Below are 25,701 nucleotides of genomic sequence, written 5' to 3' on the forward strand. Positions count from 1 at the left end.
TGTTTATGCTTTTCAATCCATACTGCAGACTCCTGGTGCCTGAGCCTGGTGTTCAGCTCTTGAGCCAAGTCTTATACCAGCATGTTTATATTGCAACTGAAATGATTAAACCACAAGGCATATCTATATTATGGCTGGAGTCTGCTCCTAAAGTTCACTTTTTGTTCTATTTTCAGTGATTTGTGACTGGTTGGAATGCTCATATAGACTGGCCAAACAGGTTTGGCCTAAATTCTCTGTGCTAGTAGATTTGGGAGATTTTCACTGTCAAGAATCCTACACTGGCTTAATGCCAAGGATGGATCATTATACTGGCCTACCCCCACTGTTATCACAACTCCACCAATGAGAGACCCAAAAAGGAAGCTTCAAGGTGTGTATGTTAGGGGAGAGGTCTGGCTCCTGTGCTTATATAATATTCTATACAGAATATATTCTATAACAGAAGTGGTGTAAATCAAAGTCTCTCAGTGGAAAGGCAGAACACAGTGACCTGCCACCTCCCTTGTTTCAGTGTATATTGCAGCCATGGTGTATAGGTTTCAGAGCAAACTAACCCAAGATCCAATCACAATACACTCCACCATGACAGGAAGCTGGTAACTCAGATTAATAGGTTGCCTGATATAGGGCTAGATCTCTCTAACCTCATGTCATGCACACTTAGAGCACCCAAGGGGGAAATTTAGTGAAGTGCATTCTAGAGAGAGGGCACACTGACTCTTGAGTATTGTCACTTATGTACTCCCTAAATTGTATTGGCTAAGCAATTCCTCAGCAGCTAGCAGCTAGTTGTTCTTGCAGAAGAGTCCCAAAAGTGTGAATTATATAGAATGGGGGTGGCCAGGGGAAGAATGCATGCTGGATGCAGGCTAAACTCAAATGGTGAATGCCAGGCACTCTCACTATTGCTGCTATGAATCAAACACTTGAAGAGCTGGAGACCCAAGAGAAGCAGCAACATATTTAGTAGTGTGATGACCAGAATGAAACACAATACTGAATATACTATAGAATGAATTAATGGCAATGCTTGCTGTTCATATTACTGTATTGGGAAATGGAACAACAGACAACAATTGTGTGTAAATTTATGCTATTGTTGTAGTAAACTCTTATGCCCCCAAAATATTTATCAACTAGGTTGTCACTTGAATAACTTGTCAGGTTTTCTTTTGTAATTAAAGGCTCCTACGAAGTTTCCAAACCTCCTATCTGTGAACAACTCCTAATTATGACAATTTACTCCATGATACAGTTCTGTAATATTCTTTACATAGTTTTGGTAAACTGCAAATCAACAGAAGTAGAAGTGTGCCATTCCTCTTACCAGAATATAATTTTAAGTATGAATTTTTACACATCTAAAAACAAGCCTGCTAAATGTAGAACCCTAACTTAACTACCCTATATGAGTTTAACTTTCAAACTATCTAGCTACAAAAGGCTTTAAAAAGACTACACTTGTAGTTGACTCAAAACAATTGAATAACACTGCAGAAAAAATAGTTCCACGGATAAACTTACAGACAATTGGTCAGGTCTCAACTGAGAGTTGTGCCAATTTTGCAATGAATATAAGATGCTAGTTTTTTGAAAAGCTTAACCAGTTTTGCTCTTACCAAACTAGATCATACATATACATGCAAGTGACAATGCCTTAAGCAGAGGTTCCCAAACTGTATAGTTGGGACACCTCAGCCTGGGGAGCCCTGCCTCTGTCCACTTAAGGGGTGGGGGGATGGCAGTGACACAACTGACATGATCGTGCAGCCACTGGGGCCAGAAGGGTTTTTTTCCCCACTTACCTAAGACAGCGCTGGCCTCCAGGGGAGGGGGGAGCCCTACGGCCCTCTCTATAGGGCTCCTTTTGCATCAGAATAGAGAAAAACAGCAATCCGGATGCACTTCTGGTTTGCAGTTGCAAAACTAGAGGTGGGTTGCAATTGCTATTTTTTGCTTTTTGGAGGCACATTTTTAGTGAAAAGGCCACTTTTGAAGGAGTTCTTGTGGTCCAGAAAGGAGGGGTGGAGTGCTTAATACTTGTCACATTATAGATCACTCTCACTCCCTGAAAACTTTTTACTCTGTGAAATTCCAAACACACATTTGGAATTGCACAGAAGAAAAAGCTTTGGTGGGAGTAGGGAATATGGAGCAGGGAAATAGCAGGCAAGGAGAAGGTTAATCTCTTTCTGCCGCTGCTTCTATCCCAGTCAATCCTGCCTCTCTAGAAGCATGTGTTCCAGTTTAGAAATGCCTGGAGTGATGTTACATCCATCTGCACATACCTAAACTGCCCTTAGTGAAGTGACTTCGATAGCTGCAAGACCCTAGATTTAGTAGTGGATTTGTACAACCACTTAAGTGCTTGTTAAAATCAGCAATAAATGCAATATAAGTGACATTTAAAATGTAGTGGACAATTAAAAGGTCACGGACAACCAAAAACACATGTGTATATTCTATGCTAGTTGCTGTCCAAGCTTAGATGAAATAGGTTACAGGGCATCCCCCCCCTTCGATATACATAATATTTTGGGCATAGAAATTCCAAAAGGAAAACTAGCAATATGTTGCTAATTTGAGCATCATACGCTATGCATAACAATTTTCCTTTAACTCCTCAAGTGAATTAGCACACTATCTAAGAGAATAGCTAGGATCTTAATTTGCCTGCCTCCTTACAGAATATGACTTTCACTTCTAGAAATTCATAAGACCTAACTGTGCTGTAAGCATTTCATTGAAAAATAAATATAAATTTTTTCATAGCATTTAAAATTTCCACAAAAGCAAGAGATAGCTGGTTGTTACTCTCTTAATATTCTCAAGGTGCCATTATTGGTACTCTGTGATAGCTGCATTGCAATCTCTCCTTGAAGGCCACCAATTCTGAAAAAGCTTATGGACTGGGTTACACTTAATCATGCAGTGAGGAGTTCATCATCATCGGCACGTCCAATAGCATCTGGATCCGAAAGAGGATCAAGGTCCGCAAAAGCACTGAACCAGGCTGACATGTCTTGGCTACTAGTCTTCACAGCTGGAATGCAGATGAAACAAAACAAAGCCTTGGTTGACTTTTTATGAAATTATTTTAGCAGCTCAGAATTCTTTTCCTTTAGACCAGGGGTCTCCAAACATTTTGCCCAGAGGGCCACATGAAATATTTGGTACAGTGCTGAGGGCCAGAAAAAAATTTAAATATAAAATTTAAATAAATAAATTAGAGATGGAACTTAAATGACTGAATAAATGAGTGGGCTCATGCATTCAGCCTCTCTGGCCCTCAGAACACCCTGCAGATGCAATCAGAGCACAGCTGTGGTCATGTTCAGTCAAGTGGGCCAGAGGTTTTATGGGGACAAGAGGCTGGCTGCAGGCCTGATAGAAGCTTGCTGAGGGCCGCATCTGGCCCACGGGCTGGAGTTTGGAGACCCCTGCTTTAGATTAACTTATTAGTGGACTGAAAAAAGTTAAAAGCTGTTAACCCATGATTTTTCTTCAGAACTAAATATTCTAAATATCCAGGCAGAATGAGTAGTGCCGTAGTTGTTTTCAAGATTTTTTAAAAATATGATACAGCTACAATTTGGACTAGAATGACCAGAACCTTTCCCTACATGGCATCTTTCTATTCAAAGTTGCCCTGTCTCCAACTGCTTTTATTCCAGCTGGAGAAAAGATACACATCTTCCTATCTTTCCACAGGGAATTAAAGCACCTTTTAATATAACTGGTGGTCACTTCTGCAAGGCATTCTGTAGCTTGCAGAGGCCAACAGAGTGGGTTGTGAGCCAGGAACTACTCAGAAGCAGCCTCCAGTGGCTCACAGGAATGCTTCGCAGTGCAACATCAAACACTGGGTTGTGACCCATCCCACAGTGGGTCGCAACCCACAGTTTGAGAAACACTGTACAGCAGTGGTTCGCACCCTTTCCAGCCTGGGACCCACTTCTGAGAATGACAATCTGTCCGGAACCCAACGGAAGTGACGTCATTGCCCTGGAAGTGATGTCATGGTAGGAAGTGACATCATCAAGCAGGAAGTGACATCACTGTGATAGTGGAGCCAGAAGTGAATTCATCAAGCAGGAAGTAACATCACTGTTCTTACGTAGGAACTCAAACTGTAAATGACAAGAGAAACTATTCCAGCTCAGAAGCTTCTTCCAGTTCCCTCCCCCACTACGATTGCTATCAAGCAAAAAGAATAAGAATAAAACATCTGGAACAAAATATTTGTGCATTTGAGTGTGGGTGCTGCAACCTCTGCCACCGCCACCCATGGTCCCCACTCCAGGGCGCTACTCCACTCTCCCTTGTGCCTGCCTAAGGTTAAAAGGGAGCCAAACAGAGGGGCCTGCTCCCCTCCAATGATGAGGGAGCACACACCTGAAAATCTCCAAGCATGCTCTCCTCTCCTTTGAATGGGACTGGGCAGCAGCACACTCACAAAGGAAATGCGGCATGCTGCCTGCCCTGCGCATGTGCAAGCCGCTCTTTCTGTTTATTTACTCTGTGCCTGGAAGCCTAAAATAGCTCCCCAAGGGTCTGTTCACCCTTTTTTAAAATGGCACTGCCTGGGTCTGTTTGCCCTTTATCAAAATGGTGGCGCCTGGGTCACTTTGCCCTTTTTCAACATGGGGCTGCCAATTTAATTTTCCCTTTTTCAAGATGGCGGCCACCATCTTATCACGACCCACCTGAAATTCAATCACAACTCACCAAATGGGTCACAACCCAGTTTAAGAACCTCTGCTGTACAGTACAGTATTAGGATACTTATGGCTCAGTGTAAGACATAACTAGTGCCTTGAATTGTATCTAAAAATGTCAGTTACCTGCATAAATGAACAAGAGCTAATGAACCATGCTTTCTGTGACCTGTTCCTTCCGAAAGCATCAAACTGGTTGCTGCACCAGCATCTCAACAGTTTCATCACAACAGTATCCATCAAATCTATGTGATGACTGCAAGACTTTAAGAGAGTATTAAAGAGCTGTTGGAAGGTGTATAGGGGCCTTTGCTTCAATAGACTGACTCCATAAATTGCCTGGATGGACCACTGCCTAGAGACCATATGTAAGCCAATCTGGGCTCTTGCAAGGATGGGTGCATTCAAATGCAAGTAAAATTATTCTGAATGCCCTTTTTAAAGTCCACTCCGGATTCTTGAATGCAACAGAGGCTATTGAGTTTATCTCAGAAAAGTGTACAAGACCTTCTATCTTTTTGTAGTTTAAAGATATGTTGTTTTTCTGACACTTACTACTGAATTTCTCTGCCGTATGAAGGCCAAGATCAAGAAGTTGTGAAGGCAAGAATCCTGATGGGTTAGCTTGAGGTTCTGCCTTTGTAGCAGGTTCTTCTACGGGATGAGTCATACAAGGACTTTCAAATACATTTTGACATTCTTGTCTGATATTTGGAGTGCTTGAAGAATTGGGGATTGGTAAATTCTCAAGGAAAGAAAAATCCTTCTCAAAATCTTCCAAAGGGTCAGTTGGCAGTTCTTCTGAGAGTGATGCAAAATTTTTAAAAAATAGAAGTTAAAGGAATAACAGAGTATTATTGTCCTTATGACAACTTAATACCTTTTAATATTACCAGTCTATTAACAGTAATGTTTTGTTCCCAGCCTCATTAACATACAATGACAAATAAACGACCAATCTCTAATTTAACATAATCCTTGGGGTCAAATTAGATGGGATATAGAACTTCTGTGACTGGAAGCCCTGATGTCTGTCTTTTTGGGGAAAAATAATCAGCTGCAAGGATGGTTGGGAATGGGGCTGCGGCACAGGGCAAGGTTTTTTTTTTAACCCCTTTACCCCCTAGCCTCAATTCAAATTACTGTGTAGAGCTGCAATTACCTGTTGAGGGAAGAAAATACATTTCACATATGGGTGTCTATATATTTTCCCCTTTCTCACTAGTAGTAGCTCCATGCTACTGGGTAGGCAATCTGGATCAAGGTAATCAGATGGGGGAGAAGAGGATTAATTCACTATTCCCAGACATCATGGATGCTCTTTGATAAAAAACAAACAAACCAGGAGCTCCCTCCCATAGAACTTTTCTCCTGAGTTCAAGCTGACTAGGCTATTACCGTGTTTTCCTGAAAATAAGACATTTACATTTTTTTGGGCTCAAAAAAAACACACTAGATCTTATTTTCAGGGTAGGTCTTTTTTTTTTTTTTAATGTACAACAATCCAGTCATTCATGTACAACAGTCTACATTTATTCATATACAAAAATAAAACGTACAAAAATATCCCCTCAGCGCCCAGGACGATGCCTGCCTGCCTACCCTTTATCGTTAATGGGACTTACTCCCTGGAAAGTGTGGAGAGCCTCAGAGCCCAGTAGGCAGGGTTGCCTCGCTTGCTGCTTTCCGCCTCAGCTCCTTCTCAGCGTCCTCTGCCCAAGGCAGCACAGCCAGCACTTTCTAGGTGGCACGCGTGTGAGTGCAGCATTCCTGGTCACATTTGTCCACCTGCCCCTGCCCGAGGACCCCTCCCCCCCCCCCCGGTCCTGGCCCTGATCACAACTAGGTCTTATTTTTGGGGTAGGTCTTATTTTCGGGTACAAAGTATATTTTTACTGGAGGAAGAGGAAAATAAAAGAAATGGTGTAAGGATGCTTTGCAACTATATAGACTGATCTTAATACGTCCTATTAACCAACACAGAATGCTTCCATGGCTGTCAAGTAACAACATGTGATGATTACCCTTGTTTCTTTCTCTCTTTTCTACTTATCCTTACTAGACTCCAATGGCATTGTCAGCTGGAAAATGACAAAATAGCTGCAGATGTGATGGGAACCTTAGCCATGGCATCACTCTAGGGACTAGCTGGCAGTCTTTCTCAGGTTAGGGGACAGGAACTGGGTGTTATCAATGTAAATACAAAAATGGAGGCACAGACTGGATGACTTTACTGAGAGAGTATAAAGAATAAAGGAGAGGATGAAGAACAAAATCCTAGGGAATGTCCTCAGAAGGAGGAAAAGTAGAAGATGGATGATCAAGTGATGCACTATGAAGATAAAAGCAAAATGAAATTGGGAACAGAATCCTGAAAACTCTGACTAGGGTGCATGTTATGAAGATAACTGAATTAGCAAATGATACTAAAACAAGATGTTAGAGACATTAGACTATGGCTCTTGTTTATGAATAAATGAAGCAAGCCACTTGAATTCCATAAAATTAATGAGCAGATAAGAGCTCTGATCTGTTATATTTCTACTGACTCCAGAGAGAGAGAGAGAGAGAGAGAGAAGGCCAATAAAATATTCAGCATCTTACCTGATTGTGCAGCAGAGGCATCTTTATCCAGTAAAATGAGCCTTAAAATACAAAATAAGTTAGTTACATTGCATTTATTAGAAGTACATTTCAGAAGTACTAAATCGTTATTGATATAGTTATTGAAATCGTTATTGTAAACCAAGTACATGTATGTGTCACTTAACAATGCTTTCAGAAGTTTTTAACACTTCTGAAAACTGGAAGTGACTTCTAGAGGCTTCTTTGGGCCATTTGAGGCCCTGCACAACACGGAGGAGGTCTCCAGAGCCTTCTGTGAGGCATCCAGGCACCCAGTAAGTAATTTCTAAATTGCTTTTTAAAATCACTAACTGCCTACTAACTACCACCATCATATATCTAGTTGGTCATTAGTTGGCATGTACTTAAGTGACCTGGATATTAGTCTGAGAGTTGGAACTAACAGTTAAGTCCCATCTTACTAACTCAGAGCTCAATCCTACCCAACTTTCCAGCACTGATGCAGCCACAATGCAGCCCCGAGGTAAGGGAACAAACTTTCCCTTATCTTGAGGAGGCCTCTGTGACTGCCTCTGCACCACAGGATGCAGTGCTCGCCCCACTGGCACAGCTTCACCAGCACTGGAAAATTGGATAGGATTGGGCCCTTAGTTGGGAACAATCTGCCCACAAGGGTCCAGGCTTCTGAATGGCCCAGTAGGAATGGGATCATTACCTTGCTATGCTGAGTAACAGCATACCAAAGTGGAAGTGAGAGGGCTCAACCTTGATCATGGCAGATGAATGCCTGCCATTTCCAGCTCCCTATGTGCTTGTGCATCATGGGGGTCACCACATTCCACAGAAGATGGGGCCCTGGCAGTAGCATATCAGGCATGCCCTTAAGTTTGGCTTTTGAATTGTCTGCCATTTTAAACCATGATCATACACATACTTATCCAGGTTTGTAGATATAGTGTCATCTTTGTCATTCTCTTTATCTTCCTCAGTAGATTGTTTAACAGGCTTCTGCAATTGCTCAGGTTTCTAAAAAGAGCAAAACATTTAGTTTGACCTCTATTAGTTTGAAGAAATTGTATAACCTAAAATATTTTTTAAGACTAGTACCTTGAGGATGCACACACGTACTCTTTGTTCACTTTCCACAAAAATGTTATAATTTGTCAGGAGACAACAATTAATAAGTCAATTAAAGGATTATTTTATAAAAATTGAAGTTAAAAAATTGCTAATCCAGGGTAAGCAACTGTGTAAACAAGCCCTCTAGATAATAAAGTTAAAACACCTTTGTTTTTAGTCATCTATTTTACAAACTAACAAGAGGAGGAAGAGTTCCTGTTCCTCATAGGTTTACTCAGATGTTTATTTAAGTGATTAGAGATAAATTATCATGACAAAGCCAAACTGAATTTATTAATCACATCAGTAGTTAGTTACTGTAATCAGTTACTGCTTCCTTTTCTCTCTTCCCTCAAAGACAGTCATGAAGCAGAGGTTTGACTAGTCACCTTTTTTTGGGTGGAGGAGCTACTGCCCTGGTATTTATTTATTCACATTTTTATACACAAGTTGGCAACCTTCAGTCTCGAAAGACTATGGTATCGCGCTCTGAAAGGTGGTTCTGGAACAGCGTCTAGTGTGGCTGAAAAGGCCGATTCGGGAGTGACAATCCCTTCCACACCAGGAGCAAGTGCAGTCTGTCCCTGGCCTGTCTCCCTGGCTATGGGCCTTCCTTCTTTGCCTCTTAGCCTCAGACTGTTGGCCAAGTGTCTCTTCAAACTGGGAAAGGCCATGTTGCACAGCCTGCCTCCAAGCGGGCCACTCAGAGGCCAGGGTTTCCCACTTGTTGAGGTCCACTCCTAAGGCCTTCAGATCCCTCTTGCAGATGTCCTTGTATGGCAGCTGTGGTCTACCTGTAGGGCGCTCTCCTTGCACGAGTTCTCCATAGAGGAGATCCTTTGGGATCCGGCCATCATCCATTCTCACGACATGACCGAGCCAACGCAGGCGTCTCTGTTTCAGTAGTGCATACATGCTAGGGATTCCAGCACGTTCCAGGACTGTGTTGTTTGGAACTTTGTCCTGCCAGGTGATGCCGAGAATACGTCAGAGGCAGCACATGTGGAAAGCATTCAGTTTCCTCTCCTGTTGTGAGTGAAGAGTCCATGACTCGCTGCAGTACAGAAGTGTACTCAGGACGCAAGCTCTGTAGACCTGGATCTTGGTATGTTCCGTCAGCTTCTTGTTGGACCAGACTCTCTTTGTGAGTCTGGAAAACGTGGTAGCTGCTTTACCGATGCGTTTGTTTAGCTCGCTCTTCCTCCAATAAGCTCAGGGTGGTATTCAGGGTTCCTTCATTCCTTTTGTCCTCACAACAACCCTGTGAGGTAGGTTAGGCTGAGTGACACACTCAAACTACCCTGCAAACAGCAACACTGTTAATAATAATAATTCTGTTTATATAAATACTAAGAATACTGTTTATAATAACAACAACAATTATAATAATAAATAACAACAACATGTTTCCTCTTTAGAGTTAGCATTTTTCTTTACTTGACACAGTATATATATATAAAATATCTTCACCTCAGATGTATCAGGATGACATGGGTGAAAATGTACAAAGCCTTCATGAATTTCAGACATCTTTTGAGCTGTCTTTTCACAGAAATGCAAGAAGGTCATCTAAGGAAAGCATATATATGATTATTCTTTAACAGAGATATATGCCATTATTATTTTCCTGCATACAGGTCCAGCCTATTTATATTTAACTGCAATGAGGTGGGGGACAGAATGTGTGTTTCATGTGGCTGTGCCTCCCTGGGCCTGGACCTCACCGCAAGTCACCACTTGGTATTCAAAGCTTTAAACATGATTGGCAATAGCACTCAAATTCATTAAGTGTCCATTAAAGGGGTTAACTACATGATGTGCAATACCAGTAATGCTCTTGAACTTGTAATGATTGTGCAAAGCTCTAAGAAAGCTCAGAAAAACTGAGCTGATGAGTAAGCTGGGGGATCTCATTCATCACTATTATAAGGCTATGATCCTATGCACTGTGATCCTATGCACCTTAGATATCCTAAGGTCTACCACTGCTTATCTGGATGTAAGGTTTTTGAATACAATGTGACTTATTTTTGAGTAACCATGCATAGAATTGCACTGTAAGTCATGCGGAAATACCCAATTAATTTTATACTCCCATCAGTCCGTCACTTTTAACATATTTCTAAATGGCCCACAAAAATGAATTCTCATTTATAATGTTATGACTGAAGACGTTCAGCTTTAAAGAGTGTTCATCTATGACACAGTAGTATCATGCTGCCTAAGAAACTAGAACAGATACCTGATAGATAGCAAGGCAGTGTGACAACATATTACAGCGACTAGCTCCAAGAAGGTCCACCTTCTGACAAACATCCATCTTCAGCTTATCAAACTGGGTTTTGGCATTTCTTACTTGTGCCTGAACCTAAAATAAGATGCATTATAACCACTTTAATGAAACATCTTTTTTTTTTTTTTTACAGGCACAGTCTCTTAAAAAAATCTGATTTATATTACTTTATGGCCTGGCTTCTACACAAACACAACAGCCTAAACAATCATGACAAGCACATGTAGAGTGCACTACTACTGCCTTGTGCCAGTCCTAGGATCTGACCCACAAGCCAGCACCATTGGTCTCTTAGGGCCCAATCCTATCCAATTTTCCAGCACCGGTGGAAATGCAATGCAACCCCAAAGCAAGGGAACAAATGTTCCCATACCTTATGAGGGCCTCTGTGACTGCCTCCCCACCACAGGATGCAGTGCAAGCCCCACTGGCATGGCTGCACCAGCACTGGAAAATGGGATAGGATTGGGCCCTTATTGTACTGACTTAAGCTCAGAATACTTTATATTGTCCTCATTGTGAAAGACTAACCAATAATTTCTTATCCTTGTCTGTATTCACACCAATTGTAAGCAAAATAGGATATTCAGGCAGGTGTGCCTACTTTGTAATGTTCACACAAACGCACACATCAGGAGTTAAGCTGTAACTTTTCTTTAAAGAGGAGTCCACACACTACATCTTTTGCTTTAGCTCCTGGCTTAAAATCTCTGAATTGGGTTTCATCCTACAGGATCAGAAAGATCTAATGTTCAAATGAATGTGGATTTTCCAGTTAGGTTGTCCATGTCATCTTGTGGTCTGGAGAGTGTGGGAGGAATACAGGAAAGAGTCCATGTGCCTGCGACACACACCCAGATACAGCCCCTGGGAAATGGAGGGGCTAGGTCATATCTGTTTTAGGAATACATACTTTTCTGAACTTCTCCATTTGCTTGCAAGTGTCTGGATTCAGTTCTTGGGAAGCATCCTTCATCCACAGCAAAGCACCTCTATACTCTGTGCGTGCCTGCTCCATTCGATTGATTGTTACCAAGGTATCAGAAACAGCCCTCTGCCTAAATGTTGCAAGTTCAAGTCCAAGGCGAGACAAAGGGATGCAAAGACCTAGCCTGCAGGTAAGAAAAAGGAAGTAAAATGGATAACACAACATATTAAAATGGCAAAAGTAGGTGATGGAGAGAGCAGCAATCAGCAGTTCATATAATATGTTCCAGTATGGTGGAAGTAGTCAAGTGTTTATACTACAGTAGGGTTTAATTTGTATCATTATACCAGCATCCTCTCTAAAACTAAGCCAGCTGAATTCTATATTCCAATAAGCATGCACACCCATGAACAAAAGGTTTCTAAAATATAGTTCATATTGTAAATTAATATTATAAAACAAATCAAGCTCTATACTCTATCTACATATGTTTTAGTTTTATATTGATAACTTTTTTCAAACTGCAGCCTCATTTCAACAAGAAGTTGATGCGAAATAGTGCATTGGTAGCCACAGACAGCATCAAACATTTAATGTGATTTAAACACTGTCAAGTTGAAATGTGCTTATATGTCACTCATTTTTCAAATGCTAGTGTTTAAAAAAAATACCATTTGTTAATAATGAGCACTAATACATTGATTTGTTTGTATTCAGAGTTGCAGTAATGCAATTTTGCTGCCTTTGGGTAAAAGTAGCAAATTACCTTATTTTTCACTCCATAAGACGTACTTTTTCAGCCCCAAAAAGTGGGGGGAAAAGTGTGTGCGTCTTATGGAGCGAATACTGCAAAAAAACCAACAACTCCGCCCCGGCCCTGGCCCTGCCCCCTGCCCACTTGCTCTGCTCTGCTCAGCTTCCCCGGGCAGTCAGAGGCTGAGCTGGCTGGGGGGCTCCTGCATTCCCTCAGCGCCCGCACGGACTGTGGCAGCGCTGGAGGGAGCCCAAGCCCACGTTTCTACTCAGAAGTAAGTCTCAGAGTCACTGGGGCTCACTCCCAGGAAAGCGTGGGTGGGGTGGCAGTCTCGCTGCCCAATCCTGTGCATGCCTACTCTGAAGTAAGTCCCATTAGAGTCAGGGGGCTTACTCCCAGGAAAGCCTCTCTCTCCCCCCCCCCCAAGCCTGGAGCATCACAGCTTCTCTGCAACACAAACACTTTCCCCCCTCTCTCACACACACAGGCTGCCCCCTTCTCTTACACACACAGATGCTCTGCCCCCCCCACACACACAGCAGGGGAGGGGCGCTTTCACTCACCTCATCCAGCATCTGAATGTAAGCTCCCCCCCATCACAAAGAAAAAACTGTCTCCTTGGTCAGAATGCCAGTGTTTGCTTATTGCACAAGCCCCAGGTAAATCACCATAAATCCAGAGGTTTGTTGTGTCTTGAGAATTCAAGTTGTGGTTGGACTTTCCACTTGTTCATTTGTATTGGAATCACGGAAGAACTGGCAAGGAGGTAGATGGCCCCTTTAAGGGTAAGGCCTGGGCATTCAGCAGAGTGTGCTGCGCAGCTGCAGCCACTGGAAGGCAATAGGGCCCTCAGGGATATAAGGAGTACCTGAGGCAGAAAGGGTTTGTGGGTTTTGAAGGAGTGCAGGTTGGAGGTAGGAGAGGAGGCTGACTGAGTTTATTGAATTTGGAATCTGACTGTGGATTGTGACTGGACTTGGATACCCTGACGGATTTGACTAACCTACCTGGAACCTGACCTTGGACTGTAATTTGACTTATTGGCTCTGGACTCTGATTTGGCAACTCTGATTGATGGGACTGATTTACTTGGCATGTGTGGACTAGAACTGGACTCACTTTTGCTTGCTGCACTGGTGAGTTGCACAAGGGGGACTGATCAGCCTTAAGCAGGCATGAGGCTCAGTGGATTGGAATTTGGCAGAACATCATTGTAGCAGAAAGATAATGTGATCCCCTATTTGTGTGCACCTGCTTTTGTGAGCTTCATAAATTCTGACTCTAGCGATGATGAGTTCTTGGGGTTTCCAGAAAACTAGAGTACTCAAACCTTTAAGTCTCTCCATTTGTTAATGACAGTGATAATGGTTCTTAATGCCACTGTTGACTGCTGTTCACTTTAATGGTTCAAATGTTATTCTGTTATAGTTTATTAAATATTTTATTACACTATTTGGTTCAGAATATTTTTTTCCTGTTTTCCTCCTCTAAAAACTAGGTGCGTCTTATGGTCAGGTGCGTCTTATGGAGCGAAAAATACAGTAAGAGGCTGAGCATATATTAATGCATCTTGAATTTTGAATAGTCACTACTAGTCAACTTGGACACATAAAACTTTCCAGAAGCTTTTTATGTTCTCATTTTCAAAGTCTGGTCCCTACATAAGATAGGGATGCTCATTTCCTTGCTCCCAACTCCTGCCTCTATTTCCCCTTCTTGGTTGACCAAATCTAGGCTTTATATTCTTTGTGACATTAAAAGGTAAGTAAGACTACTTAAAGAATTATTTCTTAACCAGCACTAGAAAGCAGGATTTGAGGTTCAATTCCAAATCTGTTTGGTGGGAACCATGATTAGTTTGACATGCAAATAATTCAATGTCAATATATTTTTATAGAAATTCTGTCCAGAGATGAGAGAGACTAGAGGAGGTACATATAATAACATAAATAAAATCCTCTTCCAGCTCACCATTTCACCTCAGTATAAGTATTCATGCTCTGGAATACAAATATTTTACATCTATTCAATATATTTTACAGCAAAAGCACTGAATTTGAAAAAATTGAATAAAAAACAAACCTTTGTTGTGATGAACAGCAGAGGACCTTGCCAGTGGCATCAATCATTCTGTCAATTTGAGCTTCACTCCAACCTGCTTGAAACTTTAAGAAGACTCCTAGCTCACTTTCCTGCTCAGAAATAGCTAGAAAAGAAGAGTAACAACTTGTTATGTCATATTCTTAATCACTCTTGTTAAAAATAGCTGTCAGATGATAGAAAACATTGTTCATAGGGATGTTACACAATAAACTAGACAAGGATATTTTTATTTGAGTTATACGGTATTTTGTTTGTTTCACATCCACAGAACTGCTTCAGGCAGAATTAAAAGTACAGAATATGATTTCATTACCAGAAGTTGCTCCAGCCAATGGTATCATCATGTATGTCACAGAAGCTTTTCAGTAAACAAATATACAAGATAATGGAGAATAAAAGTAATAGATTTAAAACAATGCAATGGCCTGAATCAAACTTCACAACTCTTATATGGATTTATGCTGTCAAGTATAAATCCATATTTATGGGCAGGAGGTGTGATGAGGTTTGCTGCTGTCTGCTCAAAAAAAGCTGAAAGGGGTGGCGGGGCAAATGCAGTGAACTGAACAGGCACGATTTTCTGAGCTCTGTTTCTCACCTCTAATCTGCAGATCTGGGATATCTGATGACTTTGCCAGGAAAGGCTTTGTCATCCTGACGGTATACCTGAGTAGGTTGGAGCCCGGGGTGGGGGGGCTTCTCAGGAGCCCCTTCTCAGGTTTCTCCTGCTTCTCAGGAGTTGGCAGTTCAAGGCAGTGGGGGAGGAGAGGTAGAAATCACAACTAACTGTGAAACCCCTATGGAGATACCATCTACTGAATAGATACCATCTATTGAAAGAAGATACTTGGAAGAACAAAGTGCTGATTGTGTTATGCAAATCCCGGCTTTAAACAACTGACTTTGGGAAAAGGAGAAAGGGAGGGAGGATTCTTCCACCTCACCATTGATTTTTAAATCTGAGAAATTTGAGTTTTTTGCACTATATGGAGTATAATTTTATCAATATAAATTTACAAAACTGCAACCTTGTATGAGATATAAACTTTATTGGATGTTGGATCTTGAACTATTTTGATTGTGGAAGAACTTCTTATCATTGAGTAGTGAGTCAGCTATTGTCTGTGGGAAGTTAAATGCTTGCATTCCATAGCAAAGATATTGTCTGTGACATCTAGTGGACTAAAAGAAAACTGCAAGGGAAAAATTATGGATTCATCAGGAACAGACTGGGAAAATTTAATATAACAAAAGCTAGAATATTTGCTTGAAATGAGTCAACAACAAATGATCCAAACTTTAGAAATCCAAATTAGCATGGAAATTCTAAGCTAACAGATAAATAAGCTTAATGAAACGAAAGTTAAAGCTACATCAATGAAGAATAATGATCTACAATTTGAAAAGACAATTTTAATTCTAAGTACCCAAAAGTTATTGGACCAGAACTGAGAAGGGACATGACAACTAATAAGTGTAGCTGACCAAGAGACTGACCAAGAGAAGGAGATGACCTACCAGGATCTGGATTTATTGGCAGGAATAAGAAGACTAAGAAGAGGATGTATATCAAAGCACAAAATCTTAAGAAACATTCTTGTGAGGTTTATCAGGAAAAAAAGATGGAAAAGAGAGGGATTAAAAGTTTAGAGATATGCAAGAGTTGAATTGCTATTCGAGATAATGACACGATTTGGTAGTGGTGTAATATTTGATTTGAGAGAAGAAAAAATATATATAGGTATTTTATAGGTCAATTTTGATGAACTAGGTTTAAATTTGCTTGATATTGTTTTAGAATTTATAGATGGGGAAATGATATGAAGGTAGAAAGTTAAGTTTAGAAACTAATGAATATGTAATATATGAGTGGTTTGGTAGATTTGTTTATAATTAGATTTATGATAAGTATTTAGTAGTTTGTATTCGAATAAGTTGTATTAATAAAAGAGTTTAAGATTTTATTGAAAGGAACATAAAGAATGATGGGAAAAGAAGGGGAGAGATAATTATGATGATGAAATGGTGAACTACACAGAATATGAATACAGGGTTTTTAGAAATGAATATGTATTTTTTGTATTTTTTTTCTTTTTCTTTTTAGAATTGTTTTCTTTCCTTTTTTATTATATTAAGGGATATAAGAAACTATTGGTAGAATGAATTATTAATTAATTGGTATATGGTATCCTGCAACCTCAATGTTTGTATGTATGTGTTTTTGTATGTGCGTTTGTTTATGTGTTTATGGAAAAATAAAAAAAATTTTTTTAAAACCTGAATGGAATTAGCTTGACTGTGCCTGGATGGGACTGGAAGTTGCTGACAAGTTGTGACAACCCACTGTAGGAGATTGGTGTCGCTGACGAGCCATGGTGAGAGGGCGGGAAGAATGTGAAAGAAGTCATTTTGAGAGGATCAGAAGGTGCCATGAGCTCAGCTGCAGTCAGGCCTATATACCGTCTTACATCTCCAATGCTGAGATATTGCCTCTTCTCTAAAACAAATGACTATAGGTAAACTACCGAAGGCATAAAGGGGTAGGTAGTGTTTATGTATTGTAATGCACAATAGAGTGGCAAGACCCTCTGAACTGGATTTAAGCCTTTTGAATTTCAGCCCCACTGAAGCAATGGGACTATTATTTTGTACTCTTGCCTTTAAGAGCCAACGCAAACTACTACATAGACTAGAATCATGCAGAGATTTAGTATTACTGGGTTAAAACTCTGATTTGGTTTTCTCATACTCAAGCCAATGTGAATAAAGTGTTTAAATATATTATCTGTGAGGTGGACACAGACTGTCACTTGAAAACGGGTTCAATCATGTCCTCATACTCTCTGCTGCCTGGGCTATTATGTTTTTCTTTTGCGTGATTTTACACAATTGCATCCTTCTGAAATTCAGCTACTGAAAGATAAAAACCCACCTGAATATTTAGATTTAGACGGGGCTGAATTCACTTCAGTGGGCCTCAATTCTGGTTAACTGGGGTCAAAATTACAGTGTAAGGCTAGCACAATTAGTAAGGTTAGTTGTTTAATGTCAAACACATCTGATTTTGTATATTTACACCACAGTAACTACAAATTAGTATATATACAGAGGGGGCCCCATATCCATGGATCCTGTATCCATGGTTTCAGTTAACCATGGATGGAGTCTGCAGGCTCCCCTACACACCCACTCCGGAGCGATGGGAGCTCTGCTCTCCTTGCCTCTGGAGGGTCTTCTGAGCTCAGCAGAGGCCACACACATCTGCCCGCATGCAGCCTCTGCCATACTCAGAATGACTATAGGACAGTGATTTTCAACTTTTTCCATCTCACGACACACTGACAAGGCAATAAAATGGTCAAGGCACACCACCAGGTTTTTGACAATTGACAAGGCACACCATGCTGCCAGTGGGGGCTCACATCTCCCATTGGCCCTATTAATAAATGACCTTCCCCCAAATTCCTGTGGCACACCTGTGGACCACACACGGCACACCAGTGTGCCATGGCACAGTGGTTGAAAATGGCTGCTGTAGGAGATGCAAAACCGTCACTTCTGGGTTGTTTTTTTTAAAAACAGGCAGATGCGCATAGCTTCTGCTGGGCTCAGAAGACCCTCCAGAGGTGAGGGAAACGGAGCTCCCTTTGCTTCCGGGTGTGTGTGTGTGTGTGTGTGGCATCCCCTGTATCAGCAGGGAGTTCCAGCGCGCGTGCGCGCGCATGTGTGAACCTCTTAATATAAAATACTAACAACAAAAATTAAATACTTGAAAACATTCCAATAACTGATGACAGAATGTTCATATTATTGAATTTTAAAATGGATTAAGAATTTTATATTAATACTGAAAAGAAAAAAATTATTTTAACACAAAACTAAGATCTACTATATATTACCATTAAGTCTTTGCTGGTATTTTTCAACTGTCTTGAGAAGATCTGTGCAGGTCATCTGAATAGCATGAAAAACCTTTAAAAAAATAAAAGGTTTGTCAGTGTATTTGGCCAAGTGAACATAATCAAAAAAATAATGGTCATGAACTGAACTGGAAAACCTCTCAAGCTTAAATCAAGTTTTACCAGGTATAGGTTTCATAAGTAAAATAGCAAGTACACATTATGAATGGTACCACTATGTACCTGTACTATACATAATTGTACAGGTACTATATATAATGGTAAGCCAACTTTCATGTAACCCAACTGGTTTAATTTAGTTCAGAAGATCAGGGCTTGTCCCTTAAGGGATAAGGCACATGAAAAATTTCTGGATATTTGGTACAGTGCTCAAATTTTCCACACCCCCTTTTTAAACACTTTCACACACCCCTTACTGCCTTCCTTCCCTCTCAGCCACTGCCCAGGCTGCTCCTTCAAAATAGGTAGGCATAAGAAGATTCTGCTCTCAGCATCTTCCCACTGAACCTAGAAGAGCAATTGGAATATGAAAGCAGTGTCTTCAACTTCTCCAGTGCCACTGCTGCAGTCATGGCACTGATATTTGGAGGAATTGGAAGGAGTTGCCACCACCAAAGTGCATGGTCCAGGGTGGTCTCCCTAATTTTTCATACACTGGGGGAATAGTTCTGCAGAAGATACATTAGCTGGTAGAAGGGTAATATGTTAAGATAAGATGTCCATGCAGATATTAAAATTACTGCCACTGTGATTAGGGTGGATGGGAATTACAGAAATAGGCTGTGGAAATTATTATGGCTCTGTCTACCTTTTTTTTCAGACCATAGGTACTAGATGATAGACATTCCTGTAGTACTCTTACTGTGTCCACAAAATTGAGATAATTTTTAAAGAACAGGAATAAGGCCTTCATACGATAACAAATTTGCAAGTGGAAGGGGAAGGGGAGTGTCATAGATGAAGTAGAAACAATTCTAATTGTTCTGCTTAACCAGTAGTTCCCAAACCTTTAGGCACTGTGACCCACTTAATTTTCTCTGACAGGTCATGATGCGCTGCTCCATCTTATGAGGCCCTGGAGGCCTCTTCCAGGCCGGTGACATACTCTATTGGCCTCCATGGGCCTCAGAATGGCTTGCAGAAGCCTCAGAAAGCCACTTCTGCTTTTCAGAAGTCACTTCCAGTTTTACTAGAAGTGATTTTCTGAGGCTCCTGCAGGTCATTCTTAGGCCCATGGCTGCCCATGGGGTACATCGCTGGCCTGGAACAGGCCTTCAAGGCTTCCTAACGTTTCTGGAATGACTCCAATTTGGAGCCATCTAGAAGCAAGGGCTGGTGGGAGGACCTAGGTTGCAACCCACCACTTTGAAAAGCACTGTGCAAACCTATTGCAAGGCTGGTTGTGCTACTTGACTGAAATATCTGTGAGAGTGCTTTCAGAAAGCTTACAATTGTAGAAAAGACAAAGGTAGGTATATTTCTTAAAAAGAAGATTATAAGGGTTATATCGATGAAGCAGCCAACCCTCACCATTCGTACAAAAATATTAATGGTTACCTCTAATTTGGAATCTAATTCTGCATCAGATGCCACCACGTGTTCATCTTCTTTCTTTCCTGTAACTTTTATTAGGACTTGTTTTGTTTTCCAATATTTTTTCTGCATTCTACTGACTACTGATTGATCTTCCGCATTACATTGCTTGAAAGTGTCCATGAAGTAACTAGAACACAAAAATAAATGGGTTAAAATGTATCTCTCACTGAAACTAGGTAAAGGAAGTCACAGTAAATATATGATATAAATATCAAACATGTATCACATACAGTACACAAATGTAATTACCGTAGAATTGCATTCAAAAAACAAGTTATTTTTTTTTAAATATAGCTTTCTCTCTCTCCCACACACACACAACTTTTTAAAGCACCCCTAAATATTATAACTATTAAGTTATAATAGTAGTGCCAGAAATTGTATTGCACACTTTACCATTCAGATTCCTATTGGCAGGGAAGTACACAGTTGGCATGCTTCTTCAAAAAATTAAATATTAATTAAATCTACAAGATAGCTAACAAAACAAATGAAAAATACAACAACTGCAGACTAAAATATCACTTAAAATGGCAACAGAACCAAATTCAGAAAAAAATATCTGCTCTCAAAGGATCAGCCAGGTCAGGAACTGGTTGAGAGCTCAAGTCAGATGGTCCACCTGGCCATTCTACCCACAGAACTCAGAGTACAAGTGACAGCAATAGTACCTAATGTACCATTAGTGTGCCATGCAGGAAGCTGTGGGGAGGGGGGCAGTGCAGGTCTCCATCCCAGGGATCCCATGAACCTGCTTGACCAAATAAAACCTATTTGACTCCTGTCAGAATGTGTTAAAGGAAGGCACAAAACAAACATATCTACACCAGCATATAAAAAGCAACCCATCTAACCTCTAACAATGGGAGACCACCCAAATCAGGGCTAGGAACTCCTCACTTGAAAAAGTAAGATGTGATAGTAAGATGTAAGATAGTACATCTCATATATAGTACATAAGATAGTAAGATGTAGAGATGAAAGTAAGATGTTTATTGCCTTAAACAAAGAGAACATTATACATAAAATGCATTAGGCCCATAAAGTAATTGAAGTGCAAATAAAAAAATACATTCTTAAACATCATTTACGTTTTACCTCCTCCTCACTTTGCTTTGTTTTTATATGACATTGATGCTGGTCTCTTTTTTCTGTTTGACTCCCATACCCCTTAAATTCTGTTATACTGTTATAGATCTTATCTCACTTCCGAATGCACCAGACTTTCTCCTTTTCCCTTCTATTTTGTTGCATATACGTATAGCTTGCTCTACCAGGAGCTCCTGGTAGAGTTCATTCTAGAACAGAAACAGTTCATTCTGGAATGCTGGCTGCTAGTAGATAAATCTCAGGTCCTCTAGCCTGAGTGAGAGACATAAAAATGTCTAGCTTCCAGTTGTTTCTAGCAATCAGAGTATCTTGGATTACACAACAGAAACCTTATATATATGGAAATACTCTAACAATTTATAAACTGTTACAAGTAAATTACAGCCAGTCCTATCCAACTTTCCAGCACCGGTGCAATCATAATGCAGCCCTGGGGTAAGAGAACAAAAGTTCCCATACCTTAAGGAGGCCTCTGTGACTGCTGCCCCACCGCAAGATGCAGTGCATACTCCATAGGCACAGCAGCACCAGCACCGAAAATTGGATAGGATTGGGCCCTGAGTCAGCCATCCATGTTGGCCAACTATCTATGTATTATCATTAATCAATTTTTTTTAAATTAGAGTTTCCGAACCACATAGAATAGGATCTAGACTGCAGGCATCTGTGGAAAACTATTTGATGATAAATTAAAAGGCTACATGATATTCCTTAAACTACTGAAAATGGAAAATGGAATACTGTACTCTTTAATATGTTTTGGCCGAGCTGAAAGAAAATACCGCAGACACCCGCCTATAAGTCGAACCCACAGATAAGTCAAGGGCAGGTTTTGAGCCAACAATCATGGAATTTTCTATGACCCTCAGATAAGTCAGGGGTTAAACTTAGAGGGGTGTCTGACTATAGTTTTGTCTGATTTTATCCCAGGCCAGATCCTGAAAACTTACCTACTACTAATTGTTACCTAAGAACTGTAGCCTCTAGTTTATTAAAAACATAGTAAAAGATCATAAGATACATTTTTATTCTTTTTAAATTCTGGTCTTCACCACCTTTTTGTAAACACTATCAGAATAAGTGCACTGTAAACAACATATCAGTAAATTAGTGGTTCCCAACCTGGTATTCATGTACTCCCAGGGACACCCAACAGGACCTTTAGGGGTACTTGAAAAAGAATGGAATAATGGTAGAAAAAGGCAGGTCATGCTCCAGAATGCCTTGCAAGGACCAGCAAGGCAGGAAGGGAGGTAGCTAGTTGGCTGTGAAAGCCCCACCAAATAGCTAGTTTTTGGTCATCAATTCATCTATGAACCAGTGACTGAAAACCAGCACAGTAAAAAAGCGGAAACATAATATGTAAAGTGATCAATCACCCAGAATTTCTCAGCACACTTCTGGTGCAAAACAGTGCGAAGGCAGAGTCTTCTGTTCCAGTGCAAAGGCAGAGTCTTCCCAAACAGATAAAAAGAGAAAACACTGTGATGAATACATGAAGTCTGGGTTTTCATAGAGAGGAGATAAGGGCTTGTATTATTACAAACATTTTGCTAATATGAAGGGTACAATTTATTATTGCCAACGGATATGCAAGTGAAAAAGGTTGGCAACCACTGCAGGAAAACCATGAATCAAATCCACCTTTAAGGTGTCTGGTGTGTTAAGCCAGAAGCTCTACATACAACCCATAACACATAACTGAGAGTGTGCAATTCAGTTCACAGGAGAGAGATGCAGCTGCATATATTTGCAATCCTTTTTACTCAGAAGTAGACCCACTGCTTTCCACGGGTGTTATTCTTAAGTAATGCTGCATTGAATTGTAGCCTGGGAATTGTTGCTTCAAATGGAAAGGGGATCCCACCCTGGTGTTGAAAAAAAAGACCTCTGCCAAATGCAAAGCCTTTGCAAAAGGGAATCGGGTTGCAGGAGCAAAAGGGAACGGAGGGGAATAAAAGGTTAACTTTGGCTGAAATGGCCCAGGAAAGTAACTATAGCAACTAACCAGCTGCCTGCCTAAGCTTAGCTGAGAAAGAACCTGTTCAGAGTTCAAAGGCTCTGCCCTCTGATTGACCAGGAGATAAGGTGAATTGGAGCTTGATTACTTGGCAAAAATTTCAGGTACTATACCTGAGTATCTACAAATAGCTAGCCTAGTTAATCTGTTATTAACTAGGGAATGTGATGCTTAGCAATTTGATATCAAGGCTAGGTTTAACCTGATCAGATAATACATTTTGCATGTCAGGTTAATGCTATTGTCTACCATTATCACATTACATTAAAGTCCCTCCAGTTTCTCAGAGTAAACAGAAGAATCTATGGGAATGTTAATTCAAAATTAATTTCAGACACGATTACACTAAACAACAGTATCAATCTGAAATGCAAAACATATCCAATCAGATTAAACCACCGATTTTCAAACACTGTACCATGGTACACTGGTATGCTGTGAGTGATCTGCAGGTAGGCCACAGGAGTTTTGGGGAAGGTTATTTATTAGTAGGGCCATTAGGAGATGTGAGTACTCCCAACGCAGCATAGTGTGCCTTGTCAATTGTAAAATATTGATGGTGTGCCTTGATAATTTTAGTACCTTGTCAGTGTGCCATGAGATGAAAAATGTTGAAAATCACTGGATTAAACTAAGCCAAGATATCATATGACAGGGCATTGCATCTCAAGATAAACTAAAATAAAAATTTTTGAATTATGTATTTCCTCTCAACAGATTAAAAAAATTATGTTCAATATTTTAAACTTGAGAAAAATATTAAAAGGTTTGTAGCATGAAATGGTACAGCAGATGCCCTTTCAGTAGAACTGCTACTAGATTTAAGTGAAATAATATTTCATACATGTACAGGGTTGTTAGAAACCCTAATACAACATGTAATGCAACTGTGTGCCATTAGGCAAGGTGACTATCCATCTTCCAGACCCTGCCCCCAAATAATTTACATAACCTGCACCTCCAAATGCTGCACCTCCATACTTGGTGGTGCACAAGCCCAATTCCAAGCTGTGGGTTAGGACCCTGTTCCATGCTGTTCCATGATGTGAGAGGTCAGCCTCTCCCCAGGTCCAAGGCAGCCTTACTATCATCCCATAACACTTTCCTGGGAGTAAGCCTGGGAGTAAACACAGAAATAACTCACTGATGTCACATGACATTGTGATGTTACTTCTAGGATCTCCATGGAGCAGGGGGTGCTGGCGGCTTTGTGCCCGCATTCCTTCTCCTGTGGAGGCTTCCCTTTGAAGAAGAAGCAACCAGGGGCACAAAGATGCTAGTGCCTCCTCCATAATTAGGGCAGAGACTGAGGGGCAGTCATTTCCCCCCTTTGGCAAAGCCCCTGCGGTAGGTGCCCCTCTGGATGCACTCTGGTAACACCATAAGAAACTAAGAAGAGCCTCTTTGGCTGGATCAGGCCAAAGGCCCATTCGGTCCAGCTTCTTGTACCTCACAGTGACCCACCAGACGCCTCAGGGAACACAAGACAACAAGAGGCCTGCATCCTGGTGCATTTGGCATTCTGAGGTAGCCTCCTTCTAAAACCAGGAGTTTGCAAGTACCCCTCATGGCTTGTAACCTGTGATGGACTTCTCTTCCAGAAATCTGTCCAATTCCCTTTCAAAAGCATCCAGGTCAGACGTCATCACATCCTGTGGCAAGGAGTTCCACAGATTATGTGCTGTGTAAAGAAATATTTCCTTTTGTCTGTCCTAACTCTCCCAACACTCAATTTCAGCGGAAGTCCCTGGCTCTGGTGTTGTATCGCACAGCGGCCCACCAGATGCCTCCAAGAGCACGCAAGACACCAAGCGAGCGGAGTCCTGACGCCTTCCCTTGCATCTGGCTTTCCGAGGTGGACTCCTTCTAAAGCCAGTTAGTGACACCGGTGCGTCACGGCTTGGAACCCATGACGGACTTTTCCTCCCTTTTAAAAGGGACCAGGTGCCATTCCATCATGTGGCAGGGAGTTCCACAGGCCAACCGCAAGCTGGGAAAAGGGCATCGCCTCTGCTTCTGAGCAGCCTGCTTAGGGCTGCGCTGCTACTCGCGTGGAGAGGCGCCCAGGAGGGCTGTTCTTACGAATGGCTACCGACCCTGTCAGTCTGGGCGACTAGTCGTGGCTGATGGACTGAGGGAGGCAACTTCTTTGTGCGGGGGGAGGGGCAAAGGGGCACGAGCGCTGCTGCCGCCGCCGCCTCCGCCTCGTTCAGGCGCCCACAAACCGCCAGCTGGGCGGGAAGGGGCAGCGTCCCTCGGCTGAGGGGGAAACCGGCGTGCGCGGAGGAGCAGCACGTGACTCGCCCCAAGCCCCGCCCCTCGCAGTAAAAAAACTAACGGTCTGGGGCGGAGGGAGGGGCGGCACCAACAGAGGGGGCGCGCGCGCGCGCGCGCGCGCTCGCTCTGTGGAGGGTCCCGTCGCCGCCGCCACAAGCAGGACCGTTGATGGCTCACCTGCCAGAAGCCCGCGTGGGCCTCTCCGCCTGCTCCTGCCCGCCTCCAGGCGGACTGACTGGACCTCGGCCCCGGAGCGGCGAGGAGGCGGCGGCGA

At 41.6% G+C, this 25,701-nt stretch overlaps 1 protein-coding gene across 3 annotated transcripts; it reads right to left on the bottom strand.

Moving 5' to 3' along the window:
- Positions 1-2,646: 2,646 nt before the first annotated feature.
- On the bottom strand, positions 2,647-25,686 carry ICA1L (islet cell autoantigen 1 like). Of its 3 annotated transcripts, none has more exons than XM_066636452.1 (11): positions 25,605-25,686; positions 19,982-20,147; positions 18,404-18,476; positions 14,484-14,607; positions 11,633-11,831; positions 10,669-10,794; positions 9,897-9,995; positions 8,242-8,333; positions 7,326-7,366; positions 5,277-5,522; positions 2,647-3,046 (listed from the first exon to the last, which is right to left on the bottom strand). In XM_066636452.1, the coding sequence occupies exons 2-11, from the start codon at positions 20,138-20,140 to the stop codon at positions 2,928-2,930; spliced, it is 1,278 nt and encodes a 425-aa protein (XP_066492549.1). In that variant the 5' UTR covers positions 20,141-20,147; positions 25,605-25,686; the 3' UTR covers positions 2,647-2,927. The 3 variants fall into 3 exon arrangements, with proteins under 3 accessions (XP_066492549.1, XP_066492541.1, XP_066492556.1); XM_066636444.1 differs by lacking the exon at positions 25,605-25,686 and adding an exon at positions 22,510-22,556; XM_066636459.1 differs by lacking the exons at positions 5,277-5,522; positions 7,326-7,366; positions 25,605-25,686 and adding an exon at positions 22,510-22,556 and having other exon boundaries at positions 2,943-3,046.
- Between the last annotated feature and the right edge of the window lie 15 nt (positions 25,687-25,701).

Source organism: Tiliqua scincoides, chromosome 1 (assembly GCF_035046505.1).
Source record: "Tiliqua scincoides isolate rTilSci1 chromosome 1, rTilSci1.hap2, whole genome shotgun sequence".
NCBI classification, from domain to species: domain Eukaryota; kingdom Metazoa; phylum Chordata; class Lepidosauria; order Squamata; family Scincidae; genus Tiliqua; species Tiliqua scincoides.

What these genes read in the sequence shown, in the direction of transcription:
- ICA1L (XM_066636452.1), bottom strand. Translation starts at nt 20,140, where the DNA reads ATGGACACTTTCAAGCAATGTAATGCGGAAGATCAATCAGTAGTCAGT. An exon ending in ATACCAGCAAAGACTTAATG is followed by an intron (nt 14,608 to 18,403) that starts GTAATATATAGT and finishes CTTCTTTTCTAG; the next exon opens with CTATTTCTGAGCAGGAAAGT. An exon ending in TGCTGTTCATCACAACAAAG is followed by an intron (nt 11,832 to 14,483) that starts GTTTGTTTTTTA and finishes TCTTACCTGCAG; the next exon opens with GCTAGGTCTTTGCATCCCTT.